The sequence below is a fragment of the Leuresthes tenuis genome, unplaced genomic scaffold (assembly GCF_036924035.1).
Source record: "Leuresthes tenuis unplaced genomic scaffold, fLeuTen1.0.hap1 SCAF_9, whole genome shotgun sequence".
In the NCBI taxonomy this organism is placed as follows: domain Eukaryota; kingdom Metazoa; phylum Chordata; class Actinopteri; order Atheriniformes; family Atherinopsidae; genus Leuresthes; species Leuresthes tenuis.
The window spans coordinates 14671742-14686732 of record NW_027325363.1 but is presented as its reverse complement, the minus strand read 5'-3'; the positions used below and the strand labels follow the sequence as shown (position 1 = coordinate 14686732).

General features: G+C 41.2%; 2 protein-coding genes across 6 annotated transcripts in view; both read right to left on the bottom strand.

The window, feature by feature from the left end:
* The window catches only part of arhgef12a (Rho guanine nucleotide exchange factor (GEF) 12a), a 37953-nt gene extending 30743 nt beyond the window's left edge, over positions 1-7210 (bottom strand). For all 4 annotated transcript variants that reach the window (XM_072392484.1, XM_072392485.1, XM_072392486.1 and 1 more), the window contains exon 1: positions 5801-7210. In XM_072392484.1, coding sequence (XP_072248585.1) covers positions 5801-5832 — 32 coding nt within the window. In that variant the 5' untranslated portion in view covers positions 5833-7210. The remainder of the gene's footprint in view (positions 1-5800) is intronic.
* A 1303-nt stretch (positions 7211-8513) lies between these two features.
* On the bottom strand, positions 8514-14069 carry tlcd5a (TLC domain containing 5a). Of its 2 annotated transcripts, XM_072392483.1 has the most exons (3): positions 13727-14069; positions 12207-12410; positions 8514-11831 (listed from the first exon to the last, which is right to left on the bottom strand). In XM_072392483.1, exons 2-3 carry the CDS (start codon positions 12400-12402, stop codon positions 11299-11301), a joined length of 729 nt encoding a protein of 242 aa, XP_072248584.1. In that variant the 5' UTR covers positions 12403-12410; positions 13727-14069; the 3' UTR covers positions 8514-11298. The 2 variants fall into 2 exon arrangements, with proteins under 2 accessions (XP_072248584.1, XP_072248583.1); XM_072392482.1 differs by lacking the exon at positions 13727-14069 and having other exon boundaries at positions 12207-12577.
* Positions 14070-14991: the final 922 nt, after the last annotated feature.

Sequence of the window (14991 nt, the reverse complement as noted above, 5' to 3'; positions counted from 1 at the left end):
GTCATTGGAATAGTCAACATAAGTATCACATATGGCATGTTTTCCTAATGTCACGAAGCCATAATCTGTATAAAGCGAGTCTCTGATATGTACCTTTAATGTATTTTCCTGGATTCAAATTAAATTTGGCAGTCAGCCCATCCATCAGAAAGCTTGGCCATAAGTGGAGAGCAGAATGTAAACACACTGGGGAGTTAAATGTAATTGTCGGACGCTGACAAGTAGATGAAATCTGATTTTACGTTACCTAAGTTACAACAGATAACAGTACCGTTTATCCATGAGCTTTTCAGTACTTTGGTACCAAATAATCTGGAACCGCTACCAGTTTAGCTCTGGATACCCACCCCTAACAGCTAAATAAGAATGAATAATATCCTATAAAAAAAAAAGAAAAAAAAACACATATAGGAAACACCCAGGGCTCACCACAGGCTGATGACTTTTACCCGTCCAGTGACAGCAACAGCGCATTATCTCCTATCCACTGGTTCTTTTCAAGAAACAAGAAAAGAAGTCCAGCAACCTTCTATTTTAAGCTCTCAGGATTACCAACACCAACATATATTTTATTTACCTTACAAGATCAAATCCTCCTGAGAACTGACAGCTTGGTATCAATATCAACACAAGGCATCATTACATAAAGACAAGGAATCTCAAACGCCCATTATTGCCTAGTTTTTGCTTCATCTTCCGGATTCGATGCTACGAAATGCATGCGTGAAACTGTTGAGAAAGCCAGGAATTCATTTTCCATTCATTACCCTGACAGCCATGTGTTCATGAACATAAATGTGGCAAACATGGGAGAAACTAATTAAGGGACGGAAAGAACGGAATAAAGATGAATATGACTGGAGAGCGAAAAAGAGGGAAATCAGAGCCGTCCAGAATGAACAGAGCAGGGTTTAAGTTGGTGTGTGTCTGCCAAAGTGACATCCCGGTGTGAGCAGTCCTCTCCACATTTACATTCTCTAAATAAACAAAAGTAAAAATCTATTATGTCGTTCAATGCAGACTTTTGGTCGGGAATAACATTAAAAGAAATGCAGTGCAACTAAAAATAAAAACCGCTCTCATGCCCATAATTTCCTATATAACTATCAGGAAACATCGCAGCATTTTTGTTGCATGGAGAATATGAGCCCGCCAAAAAGTAATCATGTCCACAGTAAAAAAAACCCATCTCAACAGCTTAGAAGACTGAATCTGCGTGTCGCCTCTCACATTAGATTGAGTTTAGGACATCTGTAGGAGGACTTTACCAGATGCCACGTTTCCCTGTTTAGCGTGTGGGTGTCTGCAGTGTTGGCAGATGCTAAAACCATGGGTGAATTCGCAAGTGTTACATTACCATTTTGTTTCTTCAAAGGCTTCTTAAAAAAAAAAATACATAAACATCAAAAGCCTTGAGCGCACACACTGCAACTAACAACAAACATTGCCACAAATTCTGAATTGAACAAAAACCCAGATAAAAACCTTTTAGCAGCTCCGAGTGACACGATCTTTTTTTTTTTTTTTTTTTTTTTTTTTTTTAAATTGACATAAATGTACGTCCCTGTCAGCAGCTGGAAGTTGTTGTGATGTGTTCAAGAGCAGTTTTGTTTATTCATCGGCAAGGCAAGGACACCCTGCAGAGCACCTCTTCTTCCCATCGGCTTAGCGTATAAGAGCTCTAAGAGTGTATTAGCACACTGAGCACAAGATTTAGCACATATTGGAGTCAATAAATCTGAACAATTTTGGTAGATGCAAATAAACAGTAATGCACCAATGAGACTGACCTACAGACTGTCAGTACACTCACTACAAATATACTGTGAGCTCTCTTGATCGCTGATGTCCATCAGCTGCAACTACTGCAAATAAGTAGGTGCAGCTGGTACCTCCTGAGCTGCCGTTTGTGTTCTCATGCACAATAGACTGATTAAAACGCATATGTGAAAGCAACCATACACTTAAAATACTTCTTTTTTTTTTCTACAACTAAATATAGCTGCATATCCAGTGTGTGACAAACATCCCTGCAGAGGAAGTAAGTGCTTTGGCACCGTGTGAATCTACCAGGAGCAGCTGCTTGAAAGCTAGAGGGAAAAGAAACTTTTCGTGACTCCTCCCTGCCTCGTTGTCTTTACCGAGTCATTTCCAAGATTACCTTGCTTATGTCACATCCGTAGCCAACTTTAGCTGACTAATTAAACCAAGTTTGTCATTTTGAAAGGAAACATCAGCATGTGCTTATGTCATCTGACTTAGAATGAAAATGAGTTGTGGGGCATTAAAACATTTCAGTTGGAAATTGCACTTGTGAACTTTGGGTTTACTTTGGGCTCATCAATCTTCATAACAAGCATTTTCTCTGACTCGGGCCTTAAATTTCAGCATTGCGGGTTTTGTTCATAATGTTTGCAAACTCTTGCACATTTAGCGCTAATGATGTGGGAAATTCCCACATGCATTTACAAGGATATCATTTAATAAGTTCAGCCAACATAGGCAGCGATGTGGAGCACATGAAGAATGCACAGAAACGCTGACTTTTTTTCCCTGCAGAGCTGCTCGGGCAATTACACAAAGCTGCAAGCTCCCAGTAAACGTTTCAGCATCTCCTGTCACCACATATAGTTATCATTTGGCCTGAGCATCCAGAGCTGCAGTTTTGGTTTCTCTGTGGCACATGCAAGCAGCATACTTCTTGCTACCTTGGGACCGTAGACTGCAAACTCCAGGCACTCATGTATTGTGCACACCTCAGCTAAAAGAGAGAGTGCACCAGACTGGGCACTGTTAGCATCAACTTGCAGCTCAGCTGTGTTGTGGATTTGAAGGCAACAAGGTGCAAGCAAAACTGGCTCAGGTGGAGGGCAAGGTGCCTCCTGTTGCTGCAGGAACAGATTTTTTTAATCAAGAAATTAAAAAGAGATTGTTCCCTCATCTCTGTAGAGGCAGCTGTAGGCTGACCGTGGCGTGAGCTGCTTATGGAAACTAAATGTCTCAGTCATTTTACATGTAAACACAGCTGAAATCATTAAGGAACACAAGTTAAGCAACCGGCACGTAGAAACTAAAAATACTGAGCGCCGACTGTAGATGTACTGTGAATCACTTTGAAAAGCTCCAACTGTACGCGTACAAAATGACTTTTCTCATTTAGATCTTATTCAAAGAGTAAACCACAAACAGTGATGTTAACACTTGCATACTGGCATGCTCGTGCCCCTCACCTTTGTATGTTCAATAAATTCACATTCAACACAGCACTTCCACTATTTTCGTTATCAACCAAAACACATTACGCGTTCCAACTTTTTAGCTTTAACTCGAACTTTACGCCACCTCACGACACACACATACTTTTCCTCAAAGTGTTGCATATATACGGTTATTTCTCTATTGTATCCTGAGCTGAAGCACTCTGTTCAGAGCTTTAAATGACTTCAGGACACTCATCTTAATGCATTGCTTAGAGCAGCTGACACAGCTTCTTCAGTATCAGCGCTGACTAGATGGAATAGAAGCATGCGGCATTATCAGGGAGGTTTGCCAAATATAGGAGACGCATACAAGCAGACCGAGCTGTCAGGACCACTCATGAAAACATTTATCATGAGGAAACACACTCCGCTGCAGTAGGGAAAACATCTGCTTTAAACTATGTTATTGTCAACAAGTGCCGACATAATGAGCGTACCGTTCAATATACATTATTATAATTATTGACATTTGCTGCTTGAAGAATTTAAGATCTATCTAGCATGTAGGTTTATATTTCATTCCTGACTTGAGGTTCAACTGATGCTGAGGTCAAAATAAATAACAGAAAGACGTTGCCCGTCAAGTGGATCTGCTAAGTTGTGCTCGGCATTCTTCCTTTATAACCAACAGCACTTCCAAAAACATGAGCAAAATAGAATGAATTGGTGATCTTGTCAGCTGCAACGGTATTTCTGACTTAAAAAGACAGTTTTCTTACAACAGAGCAACAATGTCAGTGTACTTCAACCAAACTCCCCGAACATACCCGACCTATACTGCCAGTTCGTTCCCATTGAAAGCTATTGTTTACTACTAGTGATGTCACCAGCACCACTTCCCGGGAGGGCCTCGGGAGGGGGGGGTTGTGGGAAAACGTGGAGATCAGCAGAACTCTCTGACAAAGCCCTAACAGCATACTAAACTGACCCACCGGCTGCTGGCCCAACCCCTGTAGATGTGGGAAACGTACTCCCATCAAAACCAACAGTGCAAAAAAACACCACACATGGAGGAAAAGTAGAGAGAAGCAAGGGCAGGAAAATGGATGTGAACTTGGGCAGAGGCTGGGGGAGACCCAACACCTTAGACTAATAAAGCCATTATCATCACATATTGTGGAAAGCACCCTCGAAAAACAGCTGCATCCTAAACAAGGACAGCTGTGCAACAGAGGTAAAGAGCCAGCTACACATATGGCCCTGTCTGCTGTTTTTCATTTTTTCTTCAGCACCACTATAACCGCCAGCATAATGCTGGAGTGATAATCGCTTTTATCAGAGCACCGAGTGTGTAAAAACAACACGTGAACCAAGTTCAAAGGAATATAGGTGGACGAGAAATTTGTGTAGAACCGTGCAAGCCTTCACAAGTTAATCTGCTATGACCATCATGAAAAAAAAGAAGTGCAATGTGTAACAACAGCTTGCTGTCAGAAGTATCTGATTTTTTTTATTTTTTATCACCTGCTGTTTAAATTTTGTTGCACATTTGCAATCAGAATCATTTAGATGTCCGTACTGGTTTAATCAATACCACCATAGACACTGTCGTGTTAATACAATTTGACAAACCACACACACTCCCACGCACCAATAAAAAAAAAACTCCCAATAGCAGTTGGTGCCAACCACTGTTGCCATCGCTGCAGTGGGGGAAGGGGGTCATCTAAAATGGGTTGGGCTTTAGCCTCCAGCTCAAGCCATGAGGATATTTCACATCCCAACCTGCACAATAAGCTCCCCTCTATTCCAAAAACTACCAACCACATTCCAGCGTACTGGCCTGCTCCACTTGCAGGTACAATTCAAGTGGAAAGGCCCAATGTGATGCACCAGCATCACATCTATTTACCTGCCAGCGTGCATCGGATTGAGAAAGAGAAAGCCCCTTATTCTCCATTTACAAAAATCTCAGAGGAATTAATTCCTGTAATGATGCCCTTTAAAACTCAACAAATTGGGATGGTACAGACTAATCCCTTTTTTACCATTTTGTGCTGTCCTCTGGCCTGAAAACATCATTCAGCCCTATGGTGGAGCCTTTGATTTTAAACTGACAGCTGCCGTAGATAAAGTGATTACTTAGCGGAGGTAAGGTTTAGTTTAAATCCAGAGACTGTTTTAATAGGTGTACGAGAGGGTTAGCTTTAAAGGCTTAGAGGTAATAGTGATGTTGAAAGGTGTACAGGGATCACTGATGAATGTTTCCTTGCACCCAAACAGCGGCCGGCCTTCTCACTCTTTAGATAAGTAGTACTTTACAGCAAAAACCTCCATTACCCATGCTGAGATCAGCAGAGTTTCCATAAAGAGCTGATGTCCTCCCCTTGGTAATTGAATAACACAGTTATTACAGAGTATATCATCACAAAGCAGTGGTCTACTTGAACCGTGGCAGACATTTTTTCATCAGACTGTGTTTTAGATGACCACACACGAATGTGACAACACTTCTGGAAGATTTTCCCGTGGTTTCTCAGTCTGTACATGTGGCATGCAGATAGTGGATTAGCAGAACATACAGGCATTGTACACTGTACCTGTCAGTGAAGCTGGACTGTGTGTCACTCATTGGGCTTCCGGTTCTAGATTTGCAGTAAATTATATCCCATTAGCATTTTCCAGAGTGTGGTGAGTCGATTTCCTGGAGCGTCCTTCTCTAGCATTCGTCTGAATTAGGCAAGGATCTTGAGAGCGGTGCTGAGAATCAATTAACTTCGGCACAGTGTTGCGTTATGGCAAGGCACGTCCACAGACCAAATGAAATAAAAAACACTGTACGACCTGCCAAACAATACTCCTTGCGGATGAAACAGCAGCAGGGAATCTTCGGTGCGGACCTTAAAAACTAATCGGGGCCTGGGTGGTATTAGCCGTACAATTTGATGGTATTCCACCACGGCAATAAACAATATACTGCCAGTGATTATAAACGTACAGCTCCAGCTGGAACAACTTGTGGTGCATGTATGAACTCCTCGTATGACTCCTGTGCATTCACATGCCAGTTTTCCGCCGGTAGGAAATGTGTAAACAATCCAATGTAGCAGACACCTTGGCCCTGCGATGCGGTCCGTCTGCCACCAACCCCTGCTCGGCCGAGTGGCCTCGGTGCCTAAATGATCTTAAAAGATGCTGGAAATTCCTGCAGTCCCATTTGGTATTCCCTGCTCCCAAAAAATGCCTATCTGTGGCTGTGGGGACGTCTCTCCCGTGACCATGAGACTCGCTCAATACCGAGTTTTAGCGAGCCGTGTTAGATTTTAGAGGAAAAAAAAAACAACTGTGGCTAATATTGTAGACGAACGGGTTGTATTATCGTATCAAAAGAGCACAATAGTTTAAGAAAAGCCTTTCTCAGGGCAAGTTGGCAGGCGTTGAATCTCACCAGCTACCAGCTAACAAAACAGATGAGCTCTTTCAGCGAAAAAAAAAAAAAAACTTTGCTTCGTGTGCTCTGGTTTCGAGTGCAAACTAAGCAAACTCCCGTTCACAACAATGAGCCGGCCAACGACAGAAAAATATATGTACAACACCTCGTGAACGTTGACTAGCTAGCGATAGGTCTCCGTGTTCTGTCCTTCAAAAAGTCTCCTTGAGCAAAAAAAAAAAAAAAAAAAAATCCAGAGGACTCGGTTAGCACAGCGCTACGTTGCTTGACTCCATGTTTCCAGATTTCAGTCGTTTCTCAGCAGAATTCCCGTGGATGGAAAGCAGGCTAGCTATGTGGCCAGCTAACGGGACAGAAAGTAACAAACCACTCCTTTGTAAACAACGACAAAAAACGCAAAGGGCCTTGAAACTTTTGGCGAACATCAAACGTGGGTTTTTTTCCCGACGAAAGACGCTATGTGTAGAGGAGTATAACTTGCGGAAAGGTACCAAAATCCCACTTTCTGCCGCTAGCAACGCCCTAGCCCGCTACCAGTTGGAGTCCAGTAGCGCTTCCACTAACCACTTCCGCCGGGAGATGGGAAAATTTAGTTTCAGCATAATGTTGGGGGGACATTGCTGTAAAACTACTTAAAACACCAACAATAGTTGTGCCACTGCGGCAATGACATGTAACAGGAGTTTCATTTCTGTTTTAACAGTATGTGACATATTCTTACATCAAGTACTACGTTATGAATAAAAGGAAAATGTAGCTCATTTGTTATTATCAGGAATCGATAACGGAATTCATGTAACCATGGCGACATGGTCAGATTACAGCAAGCAAGTGCTCATAACCAACCCAGATTACATCTTTAAAAAACGCGTGATTACATTGTGAAGAAGTAGTTCTTTTCGTTTTTTAAAATTTCATTTGAAAATATGTCATTTTCAAAACTCAGTTCAAAAGTAAGGAGACACATATTTTTTTAAGGAAATAGATTATATTAAACAAACCTGATTCTACCTTCTCTCCTGTGATCATTTACACGTTGTAGCCGACTTTAATGGTTCACTCAAAGTCTTTTGGGTTGTAGAGTTTAGATAAACAAGCCAAAAATAACCAAGGACATCGTAAAAGACCATAAGAGCTGACACTGAGTATTGCTGTTTCTTAGCCCTACTGATTAATCAAGAAACTTGAGTTTCACACGATATACATGCTTTATAGGGTGGGATATAAAAAGATTAGTCAGTTCATGGATCAGCTGATTGTTAAGTACACTTCTCTGAAAAATTGACATGTGCAAACTTTATACTAGTCAAAATGTAAAGTTAATGGACACAAACTGAGAGCAGTTTTTTTTCCTTTGAGTCTTATATCAAAGTGGGATATAGCTGTGAATCACTGGACTGTTGGTTGGACAGAAATGCATATGTATGCCATTTTTCTCTGCTTTCTGGTGTCATGACTAAACGATGACTTGACTACAGAAATAGCAATCAGTTGCACCCCTAATTAGTTGGATAGATGTTGCTTGATTGTTTGCATGTCAGGGAAGCCATTCTCAACTATTTTCCAATAAGGAAAACTTAACTAGATAAGTGTATGAACCTGTTTGACATCTTCACGGTTTGAATGACTCCCTGCTAATTTGTGGTTGGCGTAGGATCGGTGCTGTCACTCTGCACATTTCTTACAGCTTGAAGGCCTCTCCTTATGCACATCTAATATTTTTGATGAATCGCTCTCTGCTTGCCCAGTGATAAAGTCCTAAAGACAAACGAATACGGAGAAATCATACTCATGTCACTAAGTGTGTCTGTGAGACAAAGTGTTGGAACAGAATGCAAATGGAAAAGATATTCAAGTCTGTCTTGAGGCTGTGATTTGTGCTTTTATTCTTCAGAAAACCATTTGCAAGACACAAAACAAGCGTTACATTTTCTGGACCACAGTCCATGTTCAGTTCAGGCAATGTTCACTAACTCCATTAGTACTTTTTGTGAATTTCAGTCGTATGCATATGGATTTTTGATTCTTACACTTTGTAAAATAATGAAAAAGTAACCAAGTGCAAGCACCTTTGTCATTTAGAGGATGGATGTTTGTCATCTTTTTTCAGTGCCTCTATGAATCTCTTTAAGTCCCATAATTGTTGTTGTGCTTTTATACGTATTTTTCCTTATGAACTACAACACTGTATATAATCATTTGTATTGTGCTGTGCATTCAAGTCCTGAGTTATTATCCCTTACTGGTAATGATGACAATATACTTTGCAGAGCACTCATTGTACTTTAAAACATAAGAGAGCATAAGAAAATTCATCATGAAAAAAAAAGTTAAATGTAACTGAAAATACATTTTTTTTGCAGAGAATTATGGCAAAAAAAACACCCTTTCCCTCCCCTCTCCCTTTAATGTCTTTATTTTAGCATTGAGGACTTTCCCATGTTTTCTCCCTGATCATTCATACATAATTGATATGACACCATCATGTGGACAGCTGAGGTAACTTCAGTCGCAGTCCATGTGTGACAGTGTGTGACACTCACCGAGTGAAACTCTGCTAATCCTTTGGCTTTGGTTAATATCATGTTGTTTTAAACACACAAACAACACGTTTCGTCACTTTATTTCAAACAGGGATTTAGAAGGATGATCACGAGACCTGAAAACAAAAATGGCCCTTCGGTACAGAGTGTTTATGTGGGAGGAATTACAGTTCTTGCCCAAGTAATAAAAAAAAAAAAGAAGAAAAAAGACAAATTCAAACAGAACATTCAGAAAAACTAAGGCACAAACAAGTTGAATTTGAAGTTTTTTTCTGATGCACACAAAATTTTAACAGTTGCAGTCGGGTAAACAGACTTTTGTCAGTTGTATCATACTCATTAAAAGCAGTGTTTCACACCTTAACATCCTCACTGGCCGAATTGTCTTTATGGGCTACACCTGCGAAGAAACATCACCGCTCTCTTGGTACTTCTATCTTTAGATTTCCTCCACTGAGTTACTGTTTTTACAATAAATCCTTTGCTTCTGTAAACCAAGTCTCTATTTTACGGTCTCAACGCTCATCCTGGATCTTTTGAGCATATAGAGAAGACTTAACTTGAGGTTTTTCTTTAGTTTGTTCATGTTTGTCACCGAGGTAAACCAGTGACACTGAGAGCGTGAGTGTCATATACTTTGTCTTATAGCATGAGGAGACCATTTTCTACCGATGGTCTCGTGTTGAGTACAAGAACCGGTAGATTATGTTCACAATACATTTACAAGGCAGCTCATTGGGTCGAAATATGAAAATATGGACACTGAAACAACATCTAATAAGGACGCTATATCCACACTTTCAGAGGTGCAGCCAATGAAGACAGTTGGGACAATGAAGCCAATCCGACAACTCTTGCATTGCCACTTTAAGGAGAGCGAGGATGCAGAGGATGTACGTTTTAGCACATTGTGATAGAAATCCATGTGCAATAATGTAGCAAAAAAGATGAAAGCTGGTGGTTTGGTAACTTTCTCCATCGGGGGCGACGCTGTAGCCTCAGACATTTTATTCTCTACACCCACGATGGTTGAAGTTCTAGCACAGAGTAGAGGGCATGAAATAAAATATATATAACGTTGACACATGCTGCTTTAAAGAGAGACTAACCACCAGAGTGCAGACAGAATATCAGCACAGTGTACTGACAGTTTTAACGAAACACATTTTAAAATGTTAATAATACCCGACAAAATCAACGCCAGAGGTCTCAGTGCAACGTACTGATCCTTAGCGTGAATGACTCATGCTGGACAAAGGTCACACATTTGACACAGTGAAATCAGACACTTAAGAAACTGGTGGCATTTCCACAAACGTTTGAAGATATTTATAGATTACATAAGTATCCGAATGGACTGCAAAAGTTCTAGCATCGTCGGTGCACAACTCTGTCACTGACAGATGTACCTGCATGTACTAAATGCATTTACACGAGGAGAGAGGAGGGACATTTGTTCTTTTGGGGCAAGCTATGGAAAAGGGTTTCAGACAGCGGGCAAAAGCTTCAACAAAATAATCAAACATGTCACGCCAGATTTCTCTGGAATTCACTTTACCTGTTTGATGTTCCTGCCTTTCCCTGAGTAAACCTTTCAAATCTGCTCAAAAAGTTTGTCAAGCAGCTACAACAAAAAAAAAAAAACAACAAATGATAGGCTATGATGAAAAAATTATTTTACAGGCACTCCAGGCCTGACATGTAAACTGTCTCTTTCCTAATGTTGAACTTCCCTTTGGAGCGGCACTGCAGCACAGGACTAGGCCACAGTTCACTGAAGCAGAAAACAACATGTGTTTTTTAGAAAGTGCTTTGGTTTTCAGTTAGGTAAACGACATCGGTGTTGTTTGTTAGCTGCACCTTAATCTGGTGTGTTCAGGTGCACCGACTGCATACAAAGTTCTATGAAAATGTACAAGTATTGGATTTTACAGGCAGATAGCAGAGCATTTTCATTAAAAAAAAAAAAAAAAAAAACCTTTTTAAATCTTAAGTTAATATACAGAAAGTGGATTTGTCTTGTTCTTTCCACGGAGTATTCAAAGTGGGAAAGAAAAGACATACAGTAGTGTAGATTGATTTCCTATCGGGACTCGTAAGCCGATCAGTCCGTCTTCCCCTCATGACCATTAGCCGTCACAATCGGTTGGTGGTCTCTCCGCTGTTTGTGCCAACTCTTTCTTTTCCGTATGGCAAATCGAACAATGTCCACCATAAAGACCCAGGAGAGAGCATACATCGCCACTCCTCCACACTTGATAAAGAATCTGGGCCTCGGCGAGATCAGCTCACAGTACAGCATTGTGCCTCCCACGAAGACTCGCATCACAACAAACAGCAGCACGAACAGGACGTCCACAACGTCCCCCAGCAGAGTCCCGTAGCGTCCCGTCTGCTTAAGGAACCAGCGTGCCTGCAGGAGGGGGTTGGTGATCTCACTGCCAAAGAGTACCGCGCAGGACTCGATGCCAGACTCCCCCAGCCACAGGGTCAAAAGGATTCCCAGGATGCTCATGGTGTGGTGGGCCAGCATAACGGGTCCCTCTGTGCGGAAGTACACGCACCAGGCCATATCAAAAATAAAGTAACCCAAGCTCAGCACCATTGCACTTATCTGCAGAGGGGTGTTCTTAGTGCCTGGCATCATCAAAAAAGAAACAGACAGAAATCAATATTTGTTTTTAGCATATCCAAAAATAATATGATCGCTGAGCTAACAAAACAAAGCAACCTGTGACTGTGTAACTTACTGTGACAGCTGTTTCAAGTAGAAATGTAGCATTGTGCTAAGCTAAGTCGAGGTAACCGATTTGCCAATAAATAGCTTTCCCAAGCAAAATTAAAGGATGTTTTTAACTTAATGACAAGATGAATGATGACACTTTGAGTGCTACACATCTTCCTTCCATCTACGCATCCCTGTGCCGTCCTTATCAAATGTCACCGTGCTATGAATGTTTGCACAAAAACACCTACACACTGATCCGCCGGCACAAAGCACTCACATCTTACCTGGATGATTGAAGGGCCAGGGTCCGTCCACATAGCCTATGTAAGCCGTGACGCAGATTACCAGGATGCCGTGCACCAGGGTGACGAGGCGACAGTTCCATTCGCAGCTCCTGGACCCGTTGATGTTGCACAAGAAAAAGTAGAAAGACACCCAGCAGCACAGGCACAGGAGCGCACAAACTACAAGCAGTGCCATGTTTCCCTCTGAAGACAAAACAAGCAAGAAAAGCTGCTCAAACCAAAGTGGCTAAACTTACTCGTCAGCCAACTTTGAATCACAGTGCGGGGGGACAGAAAAATCCAAGGAGCTCCATATTGCTCCGTAATATCGCTTACAGTAGAAAGAGACAGAAATACCATCCAAAGACTTGGACTGTGCACCCTTTGTGAGGGAGCAACAATTAGCCTTTGCTTGAACTATAATAGTACTACAGTTGGCTTGCTGAGGGTCTGGTGGGGTGAGGGGGCCGTCTCTTCTTCTGCCGTGACGTTTTGTACTAGGAGGTGAGACCATGCAGATAGACGGTACCACCCTCTAAAGACTAGAACAAGATGTACACTTGACTCTCAAAGACTTTCAGCTAGTTTCAAAACTGGTTGAGAGGTTACTGAGCACTGGGCCTCAGACAGGCTCCCATGAGGGAGGGAGGCCCTTTCAGCAGTTATCAAACGGTGAAGCTCGTGCCATTTAAAAACACCACAGATCAGTCCAGAATAAATTATTGTCGCCTTGGTTGGTATGCACAGCAATATCGGACGCTGTATTGATACAATGATGTCAGAATATTCAGCAGTGATACAACTGTTTTCTTAACACGGCACCACACAAAATATGAGGGCACCGACAAAGGAAGCCTTGAATAACTATTCTGAAATACTGCAAAACAAAACAGATATCCAGACACGACTCACAAGGAGGATTGAAACCTCAAAAACAAAGCAAGAAGCTGCATATGTGTTAAATACATGTTCATATTTGTAATTAATTGGTGTGAAACCACTGTTGCTTTAAGAATTATTGAGGTAAAGTTTTAATATATTCTCACCTAAACAAAAGCAGAGAACACACTCACGCGCATATAAACATATGTGTGAAAAATATAAACACATAAAAATGTATTTGTCTTGTGTGTTTTCAACGAGAGCCATTCTTAGACAGGCTGTACCTACTTACTGAATGAGAAAAGTGGAGTTTGGATTAAGTCCCTTTTGTGTTCCCATGACAACCTAGAAAATGACAAGAGTTGGACACTGGCTGTATCATTTTAAATGCCTTTATTTCCTTCCTTTACTCGTCAATACGTGGTCAGTCACACCGATGGCAGCTGGTGTTAGTGGACCGAGCAGGACCAGAGCTTATTCCCCCGGTTACAATGAAGACTGTCGACACAAAAGGGCTAACAAGCAAGGTTTCTACATCAGATAGCAGGCTAACCAGTAGCAAGCTAACGTTAGAAGGCTTGCAGAGCGTTTTCTTTTGGGACTGTAACGCGTTCACAAGCGCATTTAAAAATCATTACCTTTGTAGAAGACATTTGGCTGTCTCTCCGCTTACATCCTAAGTGTTTTTGTGTCCTCTGTAGTTTTTTGTTGTTGTTTTCTTTTACGTGGGAAACAAGTAACACACGAGCTGCTGTTTGCTGTCCTTTATTTAAGCTGCGCCGGTGGCAACAACAGGCTCCCTCAGCATCACTTCATTCCCATCTATCCTGTAAAGTGCTGTGTCGCTCATGCAAATGCAGCACCCAGCAATTAGTAAAAATGTGCCTGATTGTACTCCACACTACGTCGTAGTTAAATATACCAGATCGCTCCTAAAATACTTAATAGAAAGAGGATGTTTCTATCCTGCTTGCTACCTTCCCAACGCCATACAATGTTGTTTAGTATTTTCTTAACAATAGCGACACTGTGTGGTCAATACCAGGAACTACATTTGTCCCCTTCCAGCAGGCATGCAAAATGGAAGCTGTCGTATAATTGAACTTAACACGTATTCCCCAAGTGTACAGAATCAAGTATCTGCTTTACATTAGAATTAAAAATGAAAAGCAGCTATTTTATAAATGTTTTTCCCTTTCTTTCTCCTCTGCCTCCCCGTATAATGTTCCCGACATCCCCCAAATGACTGAACAACTTATGTGCAGTGCAAAGAAAGACTTTATTGAAACAATTAATGTAAAACATCTCTTAGAAGGTACATTACCTAAATTGCTTCATTTTTCTCCTTAGGGCAATTTATTACAGCATATTCAAAACTCTTTCATAGAAAAAAAAAAAAACCAACGAAGTCTACAATTACATAGCAAAAATATCAGTGGAAATGTTAAGGCACTTGATCATCACAAAAGGCCACAAATAGAAATATTTCACTCATTTGGTTCTTTAGTTAGGACAATATCGACGCACAAAGAGAAAATGAAATGTTTATAATGTAGTAAAGGCCACAATGAAGATAGAGGTTAGACAATCCAAAGCCCTACTTCAACCTATTAAGTCTCGAGAAGAAGACAGTCAAAGCTTAATTTGGTCCCACGAGTTCAAGAAGTGCTCCTTAAATTACACATGTATTCATCAAGGACTTGAAATGCATAAATTATAAACATTTAAGAGCGGACTTGAGCAGACAAAAACCGAGATAAGATTTCTGGCAGTGGGACACAAGAGGAAACATGTGAAAGTAGCACAAAGATCAACCACAAGGTGGCAGTATCGATTGCTTAAATGGCAACAAGAACGTTTTAGTGAAACTTGACACAGAATGAAGAGCTTGTCTCTTAAACTG